This window comes from Myxocyprinus asiaticus, chromosome 27, assembly GCF_019703515.2.
Source record: "Myxocyprinus asiaticus isolate MX2 ecotype Aquarium Trade chromosome 27, UBuf_Myxa_2, whole genome shotgun sequence".
Classification (NCBI taxonomy): Eukaryota; Metazoa; Chordata; class Actinopteri; order Cypriniformes; family Catostomidae; genus Myxocyprinus; species Myxocyprinus asiaticus.
This window is the reverse complement of record NC_059370.1, coordinates 25,677,306-25,695,602: the sequence shown is the minus strand read 5'-3', so window position 1 is coordinate 25,695,602 and position 18,297 is coordinate 25,677,306. Positions and strand designations below refer to the sequence as shown.

Sequence of the window (18,297 nt, the reverse complement as noted above, 5' to 3'; positions counted from 1 at the left end):
TAAGTATATGTTTGAGATTTATGCAATAATCAGTGTAAAACACAGTGGAGAAAACTAATGCACACAGCCGAGACACGAGATGTAGACAAGTGGGAAAAGAAAAAAAAAAAAGAGAGAGAAAACGGGTGCGCGCAGTAAAATACATACAGTTGAAACAGTAGAAAAGCAGAAAAACCCGAAGCATGCGGTAAAATGAACAATAATGTAAATAGGTCATTAATAAAGATCTATATACAGGCTACTAAAAGTCTACTGAATGTTTGTTGAAACACTGTATACTAGATATAGCAAGTCACTTATAGTCAGTTGAATATCTGTAGGGGGACCATCAAAATAAAGTGTTACCAAAGCAACTTGGTTTAGAAACAACTTTTTGGTTCATTATCGCCACATAACAAGCATTGAAATGTTTCAAATGTTTTAACATTTTTAAATGTCCACCTAGTGCATAGTAAAATTATGTGTATTTAATTTATGTTCAGTCATAATCTGCATGTTTTTTTCACCTTTTCTTTCCCAGTTATGAACACAGAACAAATAATTTTAATATTTGCTAATATTGAGGACAACACCGATAAGCATGTGAGACTGGGCAAATTCCACAAACTTCAACACAATCAAAATGATGAAAACTCATATTTAACATGATGAATATATTCAGTTTTCCCTTATTTCTTTATGCAGATTATCTGGTTTCTCAAAAACAAATAAAGTGGAAATTACCTGCAATCCCTATGGACATTTCAAGGAACACAATCAGTAATTACAAAACAAGTGTGCTACTTCAGACTTAAGAGTAACTTTGTAAGTCACATGATTTTACTAACCAAAACAGAAAACAAAAACACATCTTGAAATTCTCAGGAATCAAGTTTATGAAAGGTTAACATTGCAGATGGTCTACCATAAGCAAACATGTGAGAGAGGCAGTAGTTTGTGAATGTGACTGCCGGTTGCTGTCTTAAAGTAGTGATACATCTTTACTTGTTATCTAATTAAACTCCCTCAAATGCTGATTGTAGTTAATGATTCATGGTTAGGTTTCCCTCTGGCAGTGCTTTTTGATCCTTTGACAACTGCAGAACACTTGAGCATACCAATGTTTTAAGTGCCACTTGGAAAAACCACAGCAATTTTGTTAATAGTTTAATGACCAGAGGAATAGGGTACTGGCAGTTCTATGTCCCTTTAACTTCTAAAGACTATTTACATGAATGCCTAACATTGGTTTCAGAACATTTTGCATCAAGTTAACATAACAATCTCATTATGTTAATCAAACAACTATTTAAAAAACACACCAAAACACAATAACAAGTATAATTGTCACTACAAAATGAGTAACTAATACAGCAAAAAAAAAAAAAAAAAAGAACAGTGATTATGAAAGGGGAGAAAATGTGTCTTACTTGTCCCAAATTTTGGTATCAAAAATGTAAATGACAGAAAAAGTCAACAAAGCTAAATTTGAAATGCATTTACACTTGAATGGAGCCATTTTCATAAGAGTCCTTAGTTAATTATAAACAGAAAATACATAGTAAATGAGCAAAAGATGTGGACATTTTCCAGTTCAGCTGTTTGTTAAGCTCCTGTTTTAAAAAGAAGTTAAGGACATCCTTATGTTTCCTGGAAGATTCTTTAAGAATTATTAATGGAAATGTCTGATTTCAATTCAGTGATTGGAAGGCAATGGAGTGCTGCTTTATGATCACAGTGTAATTAATTGCTGTGGGATGTTTGTTAAGGAAGTGTCCATACAGCCTCAAAATTGTCCTTTGATCTCTGAAAGTAAATGCAAAATCTTCCAGCTATGAGGACAAAATCTTGAAAGGTCCTTTGATATTTTCAGAAGAGAAAAATTATGAAACAGAAAATGTTTTCAGCCAAATCCGCTTGCTTTCCAAGTAACAGCTACTATTTCTAAAAAACACATGAGTCCAATTTGAGTGACAATAATTCAAAGTTCAGTTCGGCTCCTTTCTCAGCTGGGCCTGTCAGTCTTTCTCTTTTTTCGTTTTATTCATGTACTCATCCAAACCAAATGCTCTCACTTCACTTCTGGCCCTCTAGTTATCTGGAAATACAGATCTACTTTTAATCTCTTACGCATTCTCATTCCCTGAACCTGCACAACTCTGTACTTTCACACACACTAATGAATCATACATGTACATATGGACATTGTACACAACCTCCACGCACACACACTGAAGACTGTGTCCAATTTTCCTCCAAATATTCCATGCTATCACATCATGTAGCCAATGGAAACTTCTTCATGGGCTAATTCTTTATGGATTTGCAAGGCCAAAAAGAATGGAACCGCAGGCTTAGATGAGTCAAGATAAAAAGATATCCATCCCTGGGTTTCATTAGTCTGCAACATGAGAGTAAAAACTCGTTAGCTCAATCAGCACAAAGCAAGAAATATTTCCCTGGGTGCAGCAGAGTCTGTGGGAGGCCAGTGTAGCTCTTTCCCTGGGACTGCTTTAGTCTGAGTCATTTTTACACACACAGCTACATTCCTCATGGTGCTCCAGGGGGACGTCTGTCAAAGCCTTTTGCAGCCCCCGACTCCCTGCTCTGTGTTTCAGCATCAGAACCTGCATAGGAAGAGAGGAATTAGGAGACAGATTCAGAGAAATAAAGATTACTTAAACTCTTAAAAAAAAAAAAAAAAAAAAACATCATAATGACTTCACTACATACATAACATGAGGCATCATTTATGGTTGTGACATGTTGCCCCTTTTCACTATGGCTGATTTGGAATGTTGGTTCATTGGAATAAAATTTATATTAGGGTGGATTAGAACCCAGAACCCTTTGAACTTTCTTTCATCAAAACAGTAAAAGATCATCAAATTACTTGTGCATAACCTAATTTATATTCACGAGCTAGACCTTTGCCATTTCACGCAGCATGTCTGTGCACAAACTGTCACCAACACTTTTTAAATAAGAGTGATGCCGTTGTTACATACTGTACACCTAATATCTAATATGTAGAGTGAAGTGGAAGGCCTCTTGTTCTATGTTATACCTCATGGTATTTCTTGGCCACCTTGGTGGGCGTGCACTGGCAATCATAGCAGCGATGAGAGCAGCAGGTGCAGTTTCCCCCACAGCGCTTCACCAACAGGCAGCTTGGCCAGAAGATGGCATCTGTCCTTTTCAGCTCCTCACGCAATGACACGGAAAAGTTCCGTGGAGTGCAACTGTAAAGCCGTACCTCCTCACGGAGCAGGTTCAGATCCACCACTCCTATACACAATTCGAAAACATGTTTTAAAAATAGTCCAATATTCCAATAAACAAATAATAGGCAGATAGGGTACAATACAGTGCCTTAAACACTTTAAAAAAATGATTTTCTTCTTATAAATATATGGTGAATGAAAATAGGTGCTTATCCTTCAGGAAAATGTTGATTGTTAACCTCAGAATGTCAAACTAAATATATGAGCTGTTATATTTTCTTTTAATTTTATATGAGGATAGCAATTTTTTTTTTCTCCCAATTTGGAATGCCCAATTCCCAATGTGCTTTAAAGTCCTTGTGGTCGCGTAGTGATTCGCCTCAATCCGGGTGGTGGAGGACGAATCCCAGTTGCCTCCGCGTCTGAGACTGTCAACCCGTGCATCTTATCATGTGGCTTGTTGAGCGCATTGCCACGGAGACATAGCACGTGTGGAGCCTTCACGCCATCCACCGCGGCATCCACGCTCAACTCACCACGCGCCCCACCGAGAGCGAACCACATTATAGCGACCTCGAGGAGGTTACCCCATGTGACTCTACCCTACCTAGCAACTGGGCCAATTTGGTTGCTTAGGAGACCTGGCTGGAGTCACTCAGGATGGTAGCCAGCATCTTTTACCACTGAGCTACCCAGGCCCCCGAGGATAGCAATTTTAAGAGTTGATCCCAAATTTTGGGACAAAGTTTAAAACACTGATTTGTATTAATTTGTAGCAGTGGGACATAATGAAATTTTATGTTTTTGGTTATTAATTTTGGTAATTAGCTAAGAACTAAAAATTGTTTCTACAACTAAATAAATATAAATTCAACTAATCAATTCTGATGTCAAAATATTATGATATTGTTGTATTATTTTAATTGTTTAATACTGTTGAGAAAGTTAAGACCATTGAGGTGGGACATTACATACATTTGATGTGTTTAAAACTACCTATTATTCATACTAGTTTAAAGTCATGCTTAATAATATTTGATCTAACATATCTAATAGGTCTCACACACACACACACAAAAAAAAACATCGGCCCTGTGACTAATGCATTCATAAATGTCATGGGACATCAAAGTGTACCATATTCTTCGAAAGTGGCATTAAATATTTCTAAATACATGCTCTTTACCTCTGGATTTCTTTTGGTGGAGGAAAGACTTGCCCACCACCTGCCAAGTAGGCTTGTAAAGGTCCTCCATGTCCAACTGCCAGCGGTCTGGCTCCAGGTATTTCATCACTTCCTCCATTGTGCTCAAACCAGCTACAGACTCACTCAGAGCATCCACACTCTGCATCCATGCAGGCATCACCACAGGTGTCTCATGCTCCGACTGCCTCTGAACACACAGACAAAATATACAGACAAAAAATCATTAATATTGAAGCTGCACCATAGGGATCTCAGCCATTCACCGAACATCGGATGCACACAGCATACAACAACGACAAGGACTTTCTCGCAAGTACTAATCTGATTGGCTGGCTTTATGCAATATCTTTGAGTCGGGGTGAACTGTTTTTTACTAGTTTACCTGAAATAAATAAAGGTTACATTTACAAGGGTTGCTACAATGAACACTGTTGAGAAAGAATCAGGTTAGTGGTATCAAATCTTTGAAAGATATTTAAAGTTTTGTTTAAGACTTGTAGTAGCAAAAATGGGAAATTCTGATTACAAAGTCTATACACATTTCCACTAAATGTTTTGGTGTTTGCCAGTTATTGACCAATGTTGACTACTTTTGTGGTTTCAGGTAAACCCGTCCCCTATATCGCATTTAAAAACTAAACAAACTGTGGTAGGTCACTTTACATGTTGGTCAAACAATCTCTTCCTGTCTAAGTGGACGGTTCACGGCCAGAATAAACTGCAAAGAGGACCAGACTTTATGCAGACAAATCTGGCTCAAAAGTCTAGCAATGTGAGACTAAGATAACAAGTGATTTAAAAGCATTTTCTGATTACGAGTAACCTGAGTTGCAAATTCTTGTGTGACTCAGTGACCCTTATTTCAATGCACTGAATTAAATCCAAGAGGCTATATAATGCTAAATTATTAACAGATTGTCTTTTTGCACCCTGGTGTAAATAGCATCTGCCACACAGTGCAGCTATTTGCACCCCAGTAGTCTGGTGGAACCACAGAAATATAAGACAAACTAATCAATAGATGTCACTGTAATGGTGTGGGGTGTAAAAATGGTGTGTGATTGTGTACTGTTGTCCTAGCGACCACGGTTCAAATCTGCATTTTGTCCCATCTGATTTTCTGTTTCCACTCTTAATATTTCCTTTAATAGTACTTAAAATAACAGATAAAAATTAATATAAATGTTGATTTCATCACAGTGATTTGGTCACGGAGAAGAGTTTGATCTGGAGGCGGGGTCTGTCAATCGCATTCGTTCCTATGGCTTGGCATCGCTTGTCTGTAGATTGCATCACTGTATTACTAATATTGTAGTAACCATGTTTTTTTTTGGCAGAAACCATAGTCTTAATGCAATTAACCATGGTGTTAGTACAGTAATATGGTGGTTATATAGTTACCATGGTTAATTTTGTGGTTACTGTAAATTTACAAAAAAATACCATGTATGCATTATATATATATATATATATATATATATATATATATATATATATATATATATATATATATATAATTAAAGCTGACATACTAATTCCTGTGACACTAGTGCCACCAAACGGAATTGGAAAAATAAACTTTGTTTTCAAAACCACTTTATGAATACGCCCCTCATCTGCCCCTAGTCAAATAAAAAGATAGCTCTGCCCCTAACTCACGCGATTGGTTGAGTAACATTGTTTGGGCGGGTCTAAGTGGGTCACTCTAAACAAACAGAGCAATTTTCAATGTGCCACAGAAAGACAGTGCTAACAGTTTTTTGAGAAAATTAACCTATGAATGACATACTAATAGTTGTCTCTGCATATGAAGCTTGGATAGGAGAAAGTATTTTAGCACAGAAAAAGTTACATTCTTCAGTTTTAAATGTTTTCATCTATTGACAGCACTATAAATTAAGGCTGTCAATTTAATGCTTTAATTCAGTGCTGTTAATTATAAAAAAAATAATGCTTAAAAAAAATGACCACAATTATTCTTGTCCCAGGACCATAATAAGGTATAATTCTACCATCAGAACAATTCAAGCTTGAAGTACCACCCATTTTCTCCAGGGGGCAGTATGCAAAACTCCAGCTTTATAGGCAACACACAGCTGTACAGAGAACAAACCACACTTACCGACAGCAGACATCACAAGATGAGAACACGTTCTTGCATTCAAACACAGCTTGATGGAGCACAAATCCGAACGCAGGGATCTCAAGACATGTTTTTCTAAGTTTATAATTATTTAATTATTATATATTTATTGATTGTTATTTGAGGGCCTTTCTTAGCAAATATTTATATATGCGATTAATTGCGATTAATCCTTAATTGCATAACGTAATTAATTTGATTCAAAATTGTAATCGATTGACAGATATACATTAGTTATACTAAAATAACTGTTAATAATAATGCAATACACAGGTCACGTTTCCCTATGAACAATTTACAAGCCTAATAAAATTTCACCCTGTTTGAACTCTAATTCACAAGGACAGTGACACTGATACTTATGGTGTAGGCAACCTGCAGGAAACCATAATTCTACACTCAGTTCTGTGCTCCACTGCCTCAGGTACTTGGATCAGTCAACATGTCTTTTTTTTACAGCAACTTAATGCAGGGATACTAACTTAATCCCTCTATGAGTGACACCTCTAATGCCACACTCCAAAACTTGTGAAGAGTGTGTTGGCATGGTAACCACTGTTTAAGGGACATGGTGTCAATGGAAGGTTCAAGAGTTCTACAGTGATAAAAAATGTATTGCCACCATGAATAACACAGTATATAAGGCCATCAAGACAGACTGACTGAGGGAATTTGAGTCAAGCACTGGAAATAATGCTGTGGCAACATGTGAAACCTAAGGTAAGTGAAATAATATACACTGAGGTCCATAAATCATCACAAGTGAAAATACTTTTGCATTCCTTTCTAATTTAAAGCAAATCTTTTCATCATAAAAAATATTATCATTGTAATAATTTGAGTGAAAAGTTTACATGAAATTTCAGACTTCCTTGGTTTTTGGTAGGTTCCCCTTTTGCCTAAATAATGTACATTGAAATGAATTCCACAAGTTTGTGCAAAACCTGATAACTAACCTTCATTTGAGAAAGTTCTAAAGTAGTAAGGAAATCTGACCTTTTGAACAAAGGAGCTAACCTGGGCAATGTTAAATATGTATATATATATATATATATATATATATATATAATATAATATACACGCAGACTGTTTATTTCCAAGGAATTATATATGTATACACACACACACATACTGTATATACAGTAAATCAGATTTTCAAAGTGGTCTCAGACTTTTGGACACCACGGTATATCCCTTGCTTACTACAAGTAAAGTAAACCACTTAGGAAAAAATTACACTATTTCATTTTTGAGAGGATATAACAACCAATTATAATAGAGTGCAGATATCAAACAACTGTACCATGCTGATTTCAACACCACATATCACCATATTTTTTATCATTTTGGTTGGAAGACATCAAGAGTAGTTACAATTACTTCTTAAAAACCTGAACATTCAGCTATCCTTCACAGCAGAAAACTGGCCTCCAGTTTTGGTATTGGCCGGCAGTGTGGAATGAAAACCATTTGCAGCTTGTGAATGTGAGGCACTCCTTTAATCTTTCAATTAATGATCCTCTGAGCCCTGCTCTATGAAGCCACAGCCAAGTGCCCCTACCGAGGTGAATATAACAGCATTTGTGCACCTTTGCTCACAAGATAATACAGAATTCCATGGATTAAATGGAATCATACATTAAATTACTTTCATCAAAATGAACAGCACTTTTGGAACATTTCATACAGTATTTAATATTAAGGATATTTGTATAGGAACATTTTCATTCCTTTCAGGTTGATTGAAGATATAAAACGTCTATGTAATCCTACTGGAACCAGAAAGAAACAGTTCAGCTCCTCTGACTCCCACGAGAATCAAAAACCTTTCGTATTTCTAGAGCTATGTGCTGTTTTAATGACCTCTTCCCTCAAACCCTTACCGGTTTCCAAAATCTCTTCCTGTGAATCGCAGCTGTGGCTTATTTTCCCTCATCTCTTGGTGGAAGTTGTGAAGAGGAGTGCTTGCTTGATTAAACAGAAAATGCAGGGCTGCCCCCATGGTACTGGGTTTCCAGTAGCTGAGGTTGACCTCAGTGAAACAGAATTCTGCAGCTCAAACATAGCAGTCCATTCCATGCAATGCAGAGCCATAAGTCAGCCAAAGCTTAAAGGGCTAGGCCACTGATTTCCCCACATTTCATCATCAGAGGGAATGGACAGTAAGCCTATCATTCTGATAAAAATCAATAGATAGCAAAGGATTAAAGAAAATGATCTATAAACTTGCACGCTGTAAACACTGTATTAACAGTTATAGCTCTACATTTTTTATGTGTAGAGGATTTGTGAAAAGTCAGGACTCAGGAGAATGAGTTAAATGAGTCCATTAACGCTTCCGCAATAGATGATGTTATACAAAACGTCCTGGTTACTTGCGTAACCTCCGTTCCCTGATGGCGGGAACGAGATGTTGTGTCGATGTAGTGACACTAGGGGTCATTCTTGGGAGCCCAAAACACCTCTGGTCTTGATAAAAGGCCAATGAAAATTGGCGAGTGGTATTTGCATACCACTCCCCCAAACATACGGGTATAAAAGGAGCTGGTATGCAACCACTCATTCAGGTTTTGTGCTGAGGAGCCGAGACAAGGTCCCGGCCATTTCAGCAGGTAGTCCAGCATTGTGGCAGGAAGGACACAACGTCTTGTTCCCTCCATCAGGGAACAGAGGTTACGCAAGTAACCAGGACGTTCCCTATCTGTCACTCACTCGACATTGTGTCGATGTAGTGACACTAGGGGTCCCTATACGAAATGCCACAACTGGCTGAACTGTGTTACGTGAAATGTCGGTGTGTGACAGGCAGACCACTGTGTGCCTCGTAGCCAGCGCACCAGGCCGACATGTAACTTCCCCCAATGCTGTTATGAGTGTCGAATGGCCCTTCGGGGACAAGTCGACTGCCCAAAAGATAGAGAAAGGCTAGCCCAGTCATGTCCTCTTATCGTCTCTTTTTATTCCTCCCCCCCCCCAAAAAAAAGAGTTAACCGACTGGGGCCACCAGGTCTACGTCGGGGGGCTGTCCCTCCCAAGGGGAAGACACTGCGGAGACCACACCCTGCCCAGGAGGGGGGGTATTTGAGTGGAAATACGTCACATGGTCTTGCCGAGCTTTGTCGGAAGTATATCATGTGGAGAAGTCCCATGGTAGGTCCTACCCTACGGGGCAGGAATTTCTACAAACATGGTGACTGGGGCAGAGGGGCCTCTGCCCAAGGAAGACACAGTTTACCAACAGGGAAACGAATTAGCAGAAGATATATGTCGCATGGGGTTACCTATGGGGGAACCAACACATGCGGAGCACCTACCCAATACGTGGCTTAGTTAGCACATTTACTGAGCCGGCAGTGAGTTTCTCTGCAAACTCATCTGCCACAGGGCTTGGAGGAAATCATCCAGGGAACACAGTTTGTGAACACTATTGGGAATCAACAGCGCACGTCTTCAGCTCAGGGGAGGTGAAAGGCGCTATGCACAAGCGATACACCCGGCCAGCTGTCCCGGACTTACCTGCTTGTGCCTGCCACTACACTGGACAAAACCGGTTCCACCCGGAGATTGTAGAACCTCGCAAAGGTGTTGGGTGTTGCCCAGCCCGCTGCTCTGCAAATGTCTGTTAGAGAGGCGCCACTGGTCAAGGCCCAGGAGGCCGCCACACTCCTGGTAGAATGGGCTCGTAGCCCTGCCGGGGGCAGCACGTCCTGGGTGTGATTTGCCATTGTTATGGCGTCAATGACCCAGTGGGCGATCCTCTGCTTGGAGACAGCGCTTCCTTTCCGCTGTGCACCAAAGCAGACAAAGAGCTGCTCAGAGGCTCTAAAGCTCTGCGTGTGACCCAAATAGATGTGTAAAGTGCGCACCAGCTCAGCAACGTCAGGGCTGGGTCTGCCTCCTCCTGGGGCAGCGCTTGCAGTTTCACCACCTGATCCCTAAAAGGGGTCATGGGAACCTTGGGCACATAGCCCGGTTGGGGTCTCAGGATCACGTGAAAGTAGCCCGGACCGAACTCCTGGCACGTTTCGCTGACAGAGAACGCTTGCAGTCTCCTACCCTCTTGATGGAAGTGAGCGTAGTCAGGAGAGCAGTCTTTAAAGAGAGTGCCTTAAGCTCAGCTGACTGCAGGGGCTCAAAGGGGGCTCTCTGTAGACCCTGAAGAACTACAGAGAGGTCCCATGAGGGTTTGAGGCGCGGTCTGAAGGGATTCAACCTCCTGGCACCTCTCAGGAACCTGATGATCAGGCGTGCTTCCCTAAGGACTTACCGTCCACTGTGTCGTGGTGTGCCGCTATAGCGGCTACATACACCTTCAAGGTGGAGGGGGACAGCTGCCCTTCCAACCTCTCCTGCAGGAAGGAAAGCATCGATCCGACTGTGCATCGGGAAGAACACCACTTAGCGAACAGACGCCACTTCAAGGCATACGGGCACCTCGTAGATGGGACCCTAGCCTGAGTGATCATGTCTACCACCTCGGGTGGTAGGCCACTTAAGTATTCCACATCCCGTCCAGTGGCCTGGTCGCGGGTGCCAGATGGTGCCCCGTCCCTGAGAAAGAAGGTCCTTCCTCAGGAGAATTCGCCAGGGGGGTGCTGTCGCGAGGAGCGTGAGGTCTGAGAACCACATCTGGGTGGGCCAGTAGGGTGCTACCGGGACGACCTGCTCCTCGTCCTCCCTGACCTTGCACAGGGTCTATACTGAGAGGTGTCTTGGTCAGGGCATACCAGAGCGAGCAGTGGGAGGATTCTTGGGAAGCGAACAGGTCTACCTGTGCCTGCCCAAATCGACTCCGAATCAGCTGGACCACCTGAGGGTGGAGTCTTCACTCTCCCCTGAGGGTAACCTGCCGTGACAGCGCATCCGCTGCAGTGTTGAGGTCACCCGGGATGTGAGTGGCTCGCAGCGACTTGAGGTGCTGTTGACTCCAGAGAAGGAGACGGCGGGCGAGTTGTGACATTCAACGGGAGCGAAAACCGCCTTGATGGTTGATATATGCTACCGTTGCCGTGTTGTCTGTCCGAACTAACACATGCTTGCCCTGGATCAATGGCCGAAACCTCCGCAGGGCGAGCAGAATTGCCAACAACTCGAGGCAGTTGATGTGCCAACATAGCCGCAGGACCGTCCAGGAGCCGGCAGCTGCGTGCCCGCTGCATACAGTGCCCCAGCCCGTTTTGGAGGTGTCTGTCATAACCATGACATGCCTGGAGACCTGCTCTAGGGGAACGCCTGCCCGTAAAAATGTGAGGTCGGTCCAAGGGCTGAAGAGGCGGTGACAGACCGGCATGATGGCCACGCGATGTGTCCTGCAGCGCCATGCCCATCTCGGGACTCGAGTCTGGAGCCAGTGCTGAAGCGGTCTCATGTGCATCAACCTAAGCGGAGTGGCCACCACTGAGGATGCCATATGCCCCAGGAGCCTCTGAAACAGTTTCAGTGGAACCGCTGTCTTCTGTCTGAACGCCTTCAAACAGGTCAGCACCGACTGTGCGTGCTCGTTCGTGAGGCGTGCCGTCATTGAGACTGAGTCCAACTCAAAGCCGAGGAAAGAGATGCTCTGAACCGGGAGGAGCTTGCTCTTTCCCTAGTTGACCTAAAGCCCTAATTGGCTGAGGTGCGAGAGCACCAGGTCTCTGTTTGCACACAACACATCCCGAGAGTTAGCTAGGATTAGCCAATCGTCGAGATTGTTGAGGATGCGAATGCCCACTTCCCTTAACGGGGCAAGGGCTGCCTCTGCGACCTTCGTGAAGATGCAAGGGAACAAGAACAGGCCAAAAGGGAGGACCTTGTACTGATACGCCTGACCCTCGAATGCAAACTGCAGGAAGGGTCTGTGTCGAGGTAGAATCGAGACGTGGAAGTATGCGTCCTTCAGGTCTACCGCCGCAAACCAATCTCGATGCCGGACGCACGCTAGAATGTGTTTTTGCATCAGCATCTTGAACGGGAGTCTGTGTAAAGCCCGGTTCAGTACTCGCAGGTCCAAGATTGGCTGCAACCCAATTTCGTGGGTTCTTGGCGGCCAGCCATGAGACGGGTGGCGTCTGCTTCCTGCAGTGGGTACGCCCTTGGTGACGAGCAGGCGGGGTGCGGGATCTTGAGCCGCGCCGGGGCAGGATGTGCCGGATAGCCTCCGTCTGCTGCTTCACCGCCGAGAACTGCTGGCCAAAGTCCTCGACAGTGTCGCAGAACAGGCCAACCTGGGAAATGGGGGCACCAAGGAACTGTGCCTTGTCGGCCTCTCCCATCTCGACCAGGTTGAGCCAAAGGTGGCGCTCCCGGACCACCAAGGTGGACATCGCCCGCCCGAGAGACCGCGCCGTGACCTTTGTCGCCCAGAGAGCGAGGTCGGTCACCGAGCGCAGCTCCTGCATCAATCCCAGGGCGGAACTACCCTCGTGCAGTTCCTTTAGCGCCTTGGCTTGGTGGACTTGCAGGAGAGCCATGGCGTGCAGGGCGGAGGCGGCTTGTCCAGCGGCACTGTAGGCTTTGGCCGTCAGGGATAACGTAAACCTACAGGCCTTGGACGGGAGCTTTGGGTGCCCGCGCCAGGTGGGGATCACCGAATAGCCCCTGGCCGCCCCACCATCGAGGGTAGTGAGGGCGGGGGAGCTGAAAGATCGGGATTGGGCAGTAAAAGGTGCCTCCCATGACCTTGTCAGCTCCACGTGCACTTCCGGGAAGAAAGGAACTGGGGCGGGGCGTGGCTGTGAGCAGGTTCCACTCTAGCCCGACGCTCGCGGCTGCCCGGGAAAGCATGTCCGTCATCTCCACGTCAGCCTGTTACTGGGCGACCGTACCCGAGTGGGGGAACCCAGCTGAGACTTCTGCGTCCGACTCTCTCCGATGCTGCGCTCGAGAGCTCATCACCTTCACGGGCTCCGAACAAGAGGTCGAACTCGCCGTAAGACGAGCCGGCAGACTCATCCGGAAGCCCAATCGGGGCAGACGAGCATGCTGGGGAATGGGATGTTCACGGGGGGATACCCAGCGGAGGTGGTCCCATTGGGGTCCCCAAATCGCCCCCAGTGCTAGCCGTGCTGGCCTCATACCCGTAGGTAGAAGGACCGAGGCGGGGAGCCGCTGGGGTGGCTTGCTTTCTTATGAAGGCAAGCCGCGACCGCAACATTGCCATGGTCATGTTCTCGCAATGAGTACATGATCCATCCACTAACGCTGTCTCCGCGTGGGTAGCGCCCAGACACGAAAGACAGTGATCGTGACCATCAGAAGGTGAGAGATAACGACCGCAACCAGGAATAACACACAAACGGAAAGGCATCTTTAAAAAGATGCATCTTTAAAAAGACGTTCCGTGTGAATATACTCTTTTATTTCTGCCGAAGCGCCCAGGGGTGTTCTCTGCAGTGCACCAGTGCAGAGGAGGGAGAAGCTGCTGAAATGCACTGTCAGATCCAGCAGAGGTGAATGAACAGCCGTGGAATTCAGCTCAGTGAACATTGACCGTTCGGCTCCGAAGAGAAAATCTGAATGAGTGGTTGCATACCAGCTCCTTTTATACCCGTATGTTCGGAGGAGTGGTATGCAAATACCACTCACCAATTTTCAATGGCCTTTTATCAAGACCAGAGGTGTTTTGTGCTCCCAAGAGTGACCCCTAGTGTCACTACATCGACACAACATCGAGTGAGTGACAGATAGGGAACAATATTATCACATCCAGTATTGTGTGACTGCAAGCTACATGAACTTTTGTTGGAATGCTCAGTGATCAACTCTTCAATTTTCTGATCATATCTACTTTATCTGTGTAGTTAGATTTTCTTTATAAATATTTCATACAAGTCTGTGGTTATGAAATACAGTATGTTCTGTTGGTTTCATTGCAGAGAAAATATCTGATTACACATCCATCCACTGGTAAACAAGCCATTTGGACATTTGTAGAAGCTAAATGGATCATTTATGGAAATGATAATAGCTTATACTATGCTGGTTAAGTTGTGAAGAAGGTCACAAACTTTGATGTCTTTGGTGAGAAAGAAAACATGGCCAAAATAAGTATATGACAGAGACATATTGGAAAAACAACTATTAGAAGAGAAACAGAGGAAGAGCAGGCTCTTTAAATTGTACTCTTTTTCTATGTTAAAATATTTTCTACTATCCCAGCTTAATCAGCAAAGACAACTAAATGTAATTCAGTGGTATGTCTTTCTACCCCAAAAAGTGTTAATACAGCATCTCTGTGGTGTTTGTTAGCAAACTGACCACACACTGAATTCAGCGACAGGAGGTCCTAAGTTCTGTGAAATCAGACTGTTTTAATAACAATACATCCTAACCCAAGCCTAACCGTCAGTAGAGTAATTCTAGAGGGAAAATGCAACCTCCAGATCAGAGCATGTGAGCGAAGCGGAGCGGTGTGACACTCCGCTCAATAACCCGCTCCATGCGTGTGCGCTCCGCTCAGACGCTCACGGCCCAAGCGGACGCTCCGCTCAAGTACCACTCATGCTCACCGGTAAAAAAGCGTTTGCTCAAATCCTGCTCCGACATAAAATTTCTCTGTAGTATACTTGGTTCCAAACACATACACAGGGGGTAGCTACAGTGGCCCGAGCACCTGCCTCTTTGCCCACATGGGTTGAGGTGCCCCTCTGGGTGAAATATAGATTATAGGGCGACATTTATTAAATTATCGAATGATTAGTAATGTACACATCTGAAATTATGTGATTGTATTGTTGTGCTTTAGTATATAATATCTCATTGTTTATTTTGGACTGGTTTACAACTGCTGTTAGAAAATTGGGTCTACCAGACCTTCCTTATCATTTGTAATCAGTCAAATATTTCTCTGTTAGCACATATGTCATTAAACATCTTCAAATAATGCCTTAAAAAAATTCCAGTTCTAAATTACCTTTATTTACTTTAAACAAGTCATCAATCACGCCTCTACAAGTGAAAAAACATATGCGTGTTGGCACGGAAACTCGCATACATGCAAATTTGCGCTTTTCAGTTTAAACTGGACCTGAGTGACACAACCGACAGAGAAAACCACAATCTTTTCAACTTTAAAATTTGTTCGAGTCATTTATGACAATAATGAAAACATGGACTGGTATCAGGAAAAATATTGCAGGTAAAAGTGAAATTCATAATTGTTTTTCAGTTGTCTCCACGGAATTATTATACCAATGCAAGCCAATGACTGCGGAGAGAGAGCTGGCACCTATTCCCGGAAGACACACCAGGAAAGGCGACCACTGGAGGACACCTCGCGGCCAGTAAGCGGAACAGTGACACTGTCTGTTCGGGACGAACCCATGCCCACGGACCCAAACACCCCGGGTGCCCGGGCCTGGCTGGCAGGTTGCATCATACACCAAGCAGTGCCCCGGGAAGCCCCAGAGAGGGAGGTGACAGTCGAGGGCCGCTGTGTGAAAGCCCTCCTGGATTCCGGGAGCACAGTGAGCCTGGCCCAGCCCCAGATATTTCCCCCGACCACACAGAAAAACCTCAATCCCAATCACCTGTGTGCATGGCGACACATGCTATGTCCCGGCTTGGTCAGTCACCATCAATGCTGAACCAGGAAGCTGGCCAGTGGAGGTCGGGATTTTCAAGGATCTGCTGGTGCCCCTGCTCTTAGGACGAGACTGGCCAGGATTTGAACAGCTGTTGGCCCATGCTGTCTGGCCTGCCAGCCACCGGGGGCAACGCCACTGAGGTCCCAACTGGAGGCCACAGAGACATCCAGTGCTGCTAGCCACTGACAGTGAGCGAGATGGTGAGTTGAGAGTGATTGCCCCTAATGTGTATTCTGACTTGTTCCAACAGATAAAGGAAGGGGGCGCATTCGGCAATGAACAGCGAGAGTTTGACCATCTAAAGAACTGCTGGTCCCAGGTCAGAATAGTCAACGGCGAAGAACGTCATCCTGCCCCCATCCCTCTCCTCACTTTATTGTAGAAAATGGTCTGCTTTACTGTGTCGCTCACAGGCAGGGGGAGGAGAAACGCCTCTTGGTGGTGCCACGTATGAAGACAGAGATCATGCTCAAGTTGGCCCCCTTTCACCCCATGTCCAGGCACTTAGGAGTTGAGAACACCACCCAATGAATTAGGGACCAGTTCCATTGGCCCGGGTTGGACACGGAAGACGCTACTGCCAGAGCTGTCCGGTCTGTCAAAGAACGACCCCACAGCGACCTCCCCTCAGCCCCCTCATACCCCTGCCCATCATCGAGGTGCTCTGCGAGTTCATCGGGATGGACCTGGTGGGACCACTGCCGAAGTCTGCCCAGGGAAATGAGCACATCCTAGTCATAGTGGATTATGCGACTCGGTACCCAGAAGCAGTGCCACTGAGGAAAGCCACCTCCTAGAACATCGCTTGAGAGCTATTCCTACTGTTCAGCTGAGTCGGCATCCCGAAAGTGATCCTCACCGACCAGGGCACCCCGTTTATGTCTCAGCTCATGGCAGATGTATGTAAGCTGCTGCGAGTGAAACAACTCCGTGCTTTGGTTTATCACCCCCAGATGGACGGATTAATGGAGCGTTTCAACCAGACCCTAAAATGAATGCTGAAGTGAGTGGTAACCGAGGATGGGCGCGATTGGGACCTCATGATACCATACGTGCTGTTCGGCATCAAGGAGGTGCCCCACACATCCACTGGGTTTATGCCTTTTGAGCTACTGTTTGGACGCCAACCCCGTGGCCTACTAGACGTTGCCCAGGAGGCCTGGGAGTGGTAGCCCTCACCACACTGAACAGTGGTTGAGTATGTGCGTGAGATGAGAGAAAGGATCGACAAAGTGATGCCCCTGGTGCGCAAACATCTGGCGGAGGCCCAATGTGCCCAGCAGCGCACGTATGACTGCCCTGCCCAAGCCCGTGAATTTCACCCCAGAGACCGGGTCCTGGTGCTGGTCCCCTGTGCCACATCCAAGTTCCTGGCATTCTTGCAGGGACCCTACACCGTGGTGGAACGGGTGGGGCCGGTAACAGAGGAACTGAGGAAAGCTGGACTCACCGCCAACCCAAAGAAGTGCCACCTAGGAGTATTGGAGGCACGCTACCTGGGCTATCAGATCAGAAGTGGTCTGATCATGCCCCAGGAACAGAAGGTGGAGGCAGTATGCTCCTTTGGCTGACCTACCACTAAAACCCAGGTACGTGCATTCCTTGGGTTGGCAGGGTATTATCTATGCTTCATATCTAACTTCTCCACTATAGCCTGTCCACTTTGTTTTTCCTTGATATTTTTAAAGCAGCATAAAGTGCATTTGGACTTTATATGCATCAAACGATCATGTCTTGTGCATGCACTCTTTATATGTACAGCAAGGTTTAAGCATGGATTTAACAAATATAACATTTGTCCTGCATAAAGTGAGATTTTGTCCAAAATATATATTAGATGAAATCATGTTTAATGATCCTAAAACAAATAAAAATTATTTAATTCACAAATTACACTGCCTTCGTTTTTTTTTTTCCTAATGTAGGCTACACTCATTTATAGATTTTTTCTCTGAGCATGAATGCAGCAAGCAATGTCGACTATGTTATCTGCAACCACTAGAGTCAGTTTTTTTTAACATTTCACTTATCGTTAAGGTGTGGATTTGGCTTTGGGAAACTGACCAGCAGTTATGTGCCACTTTATCCCGAAGCAGAAATCGAAAGCAACAGGTGGTCGATTAAGTGAGATAATTCCGCTATGAAATTCTCTGTGCGAGAGCAGAAATCTTTATCAAT

At 44.5% G+C, this 18,297-nt stretch overlaps 1 protein-coding gene across 1 annotated transcript in view; it reads right to left on the bottom strand.

The window, feature by feature from the left end:
• Positions 1-452: 452 nt before the first annotated feature.
• The window catches only part of LOC127418248 (platelet-derived growth factor C-like), a 108,971-nt gene continuing 91,126 nt past the window's right edge, over positions 453-18,297 (bottom strand). Inside the window, exons 4-6 of the mRNA XM_051658721.1 lie at positions 4,390-4,597; positions 3,047-3,267; positions 453-2,606 (exon numbers count right to left, since the gene is read on the bottom strand). Coding sequence (XP_051514681.1) covers positions 2,493-2,606; positions 3,047-3,267; positions 4,390-4,597 — 543 coding nt within the window. The 3' untranslated portion in view covers positions 453-2,492. The remainder of the gene's footprint in view (positions 2,607-3,046; positions 3,268-4,389; positions 4,598-18,297) is intronic.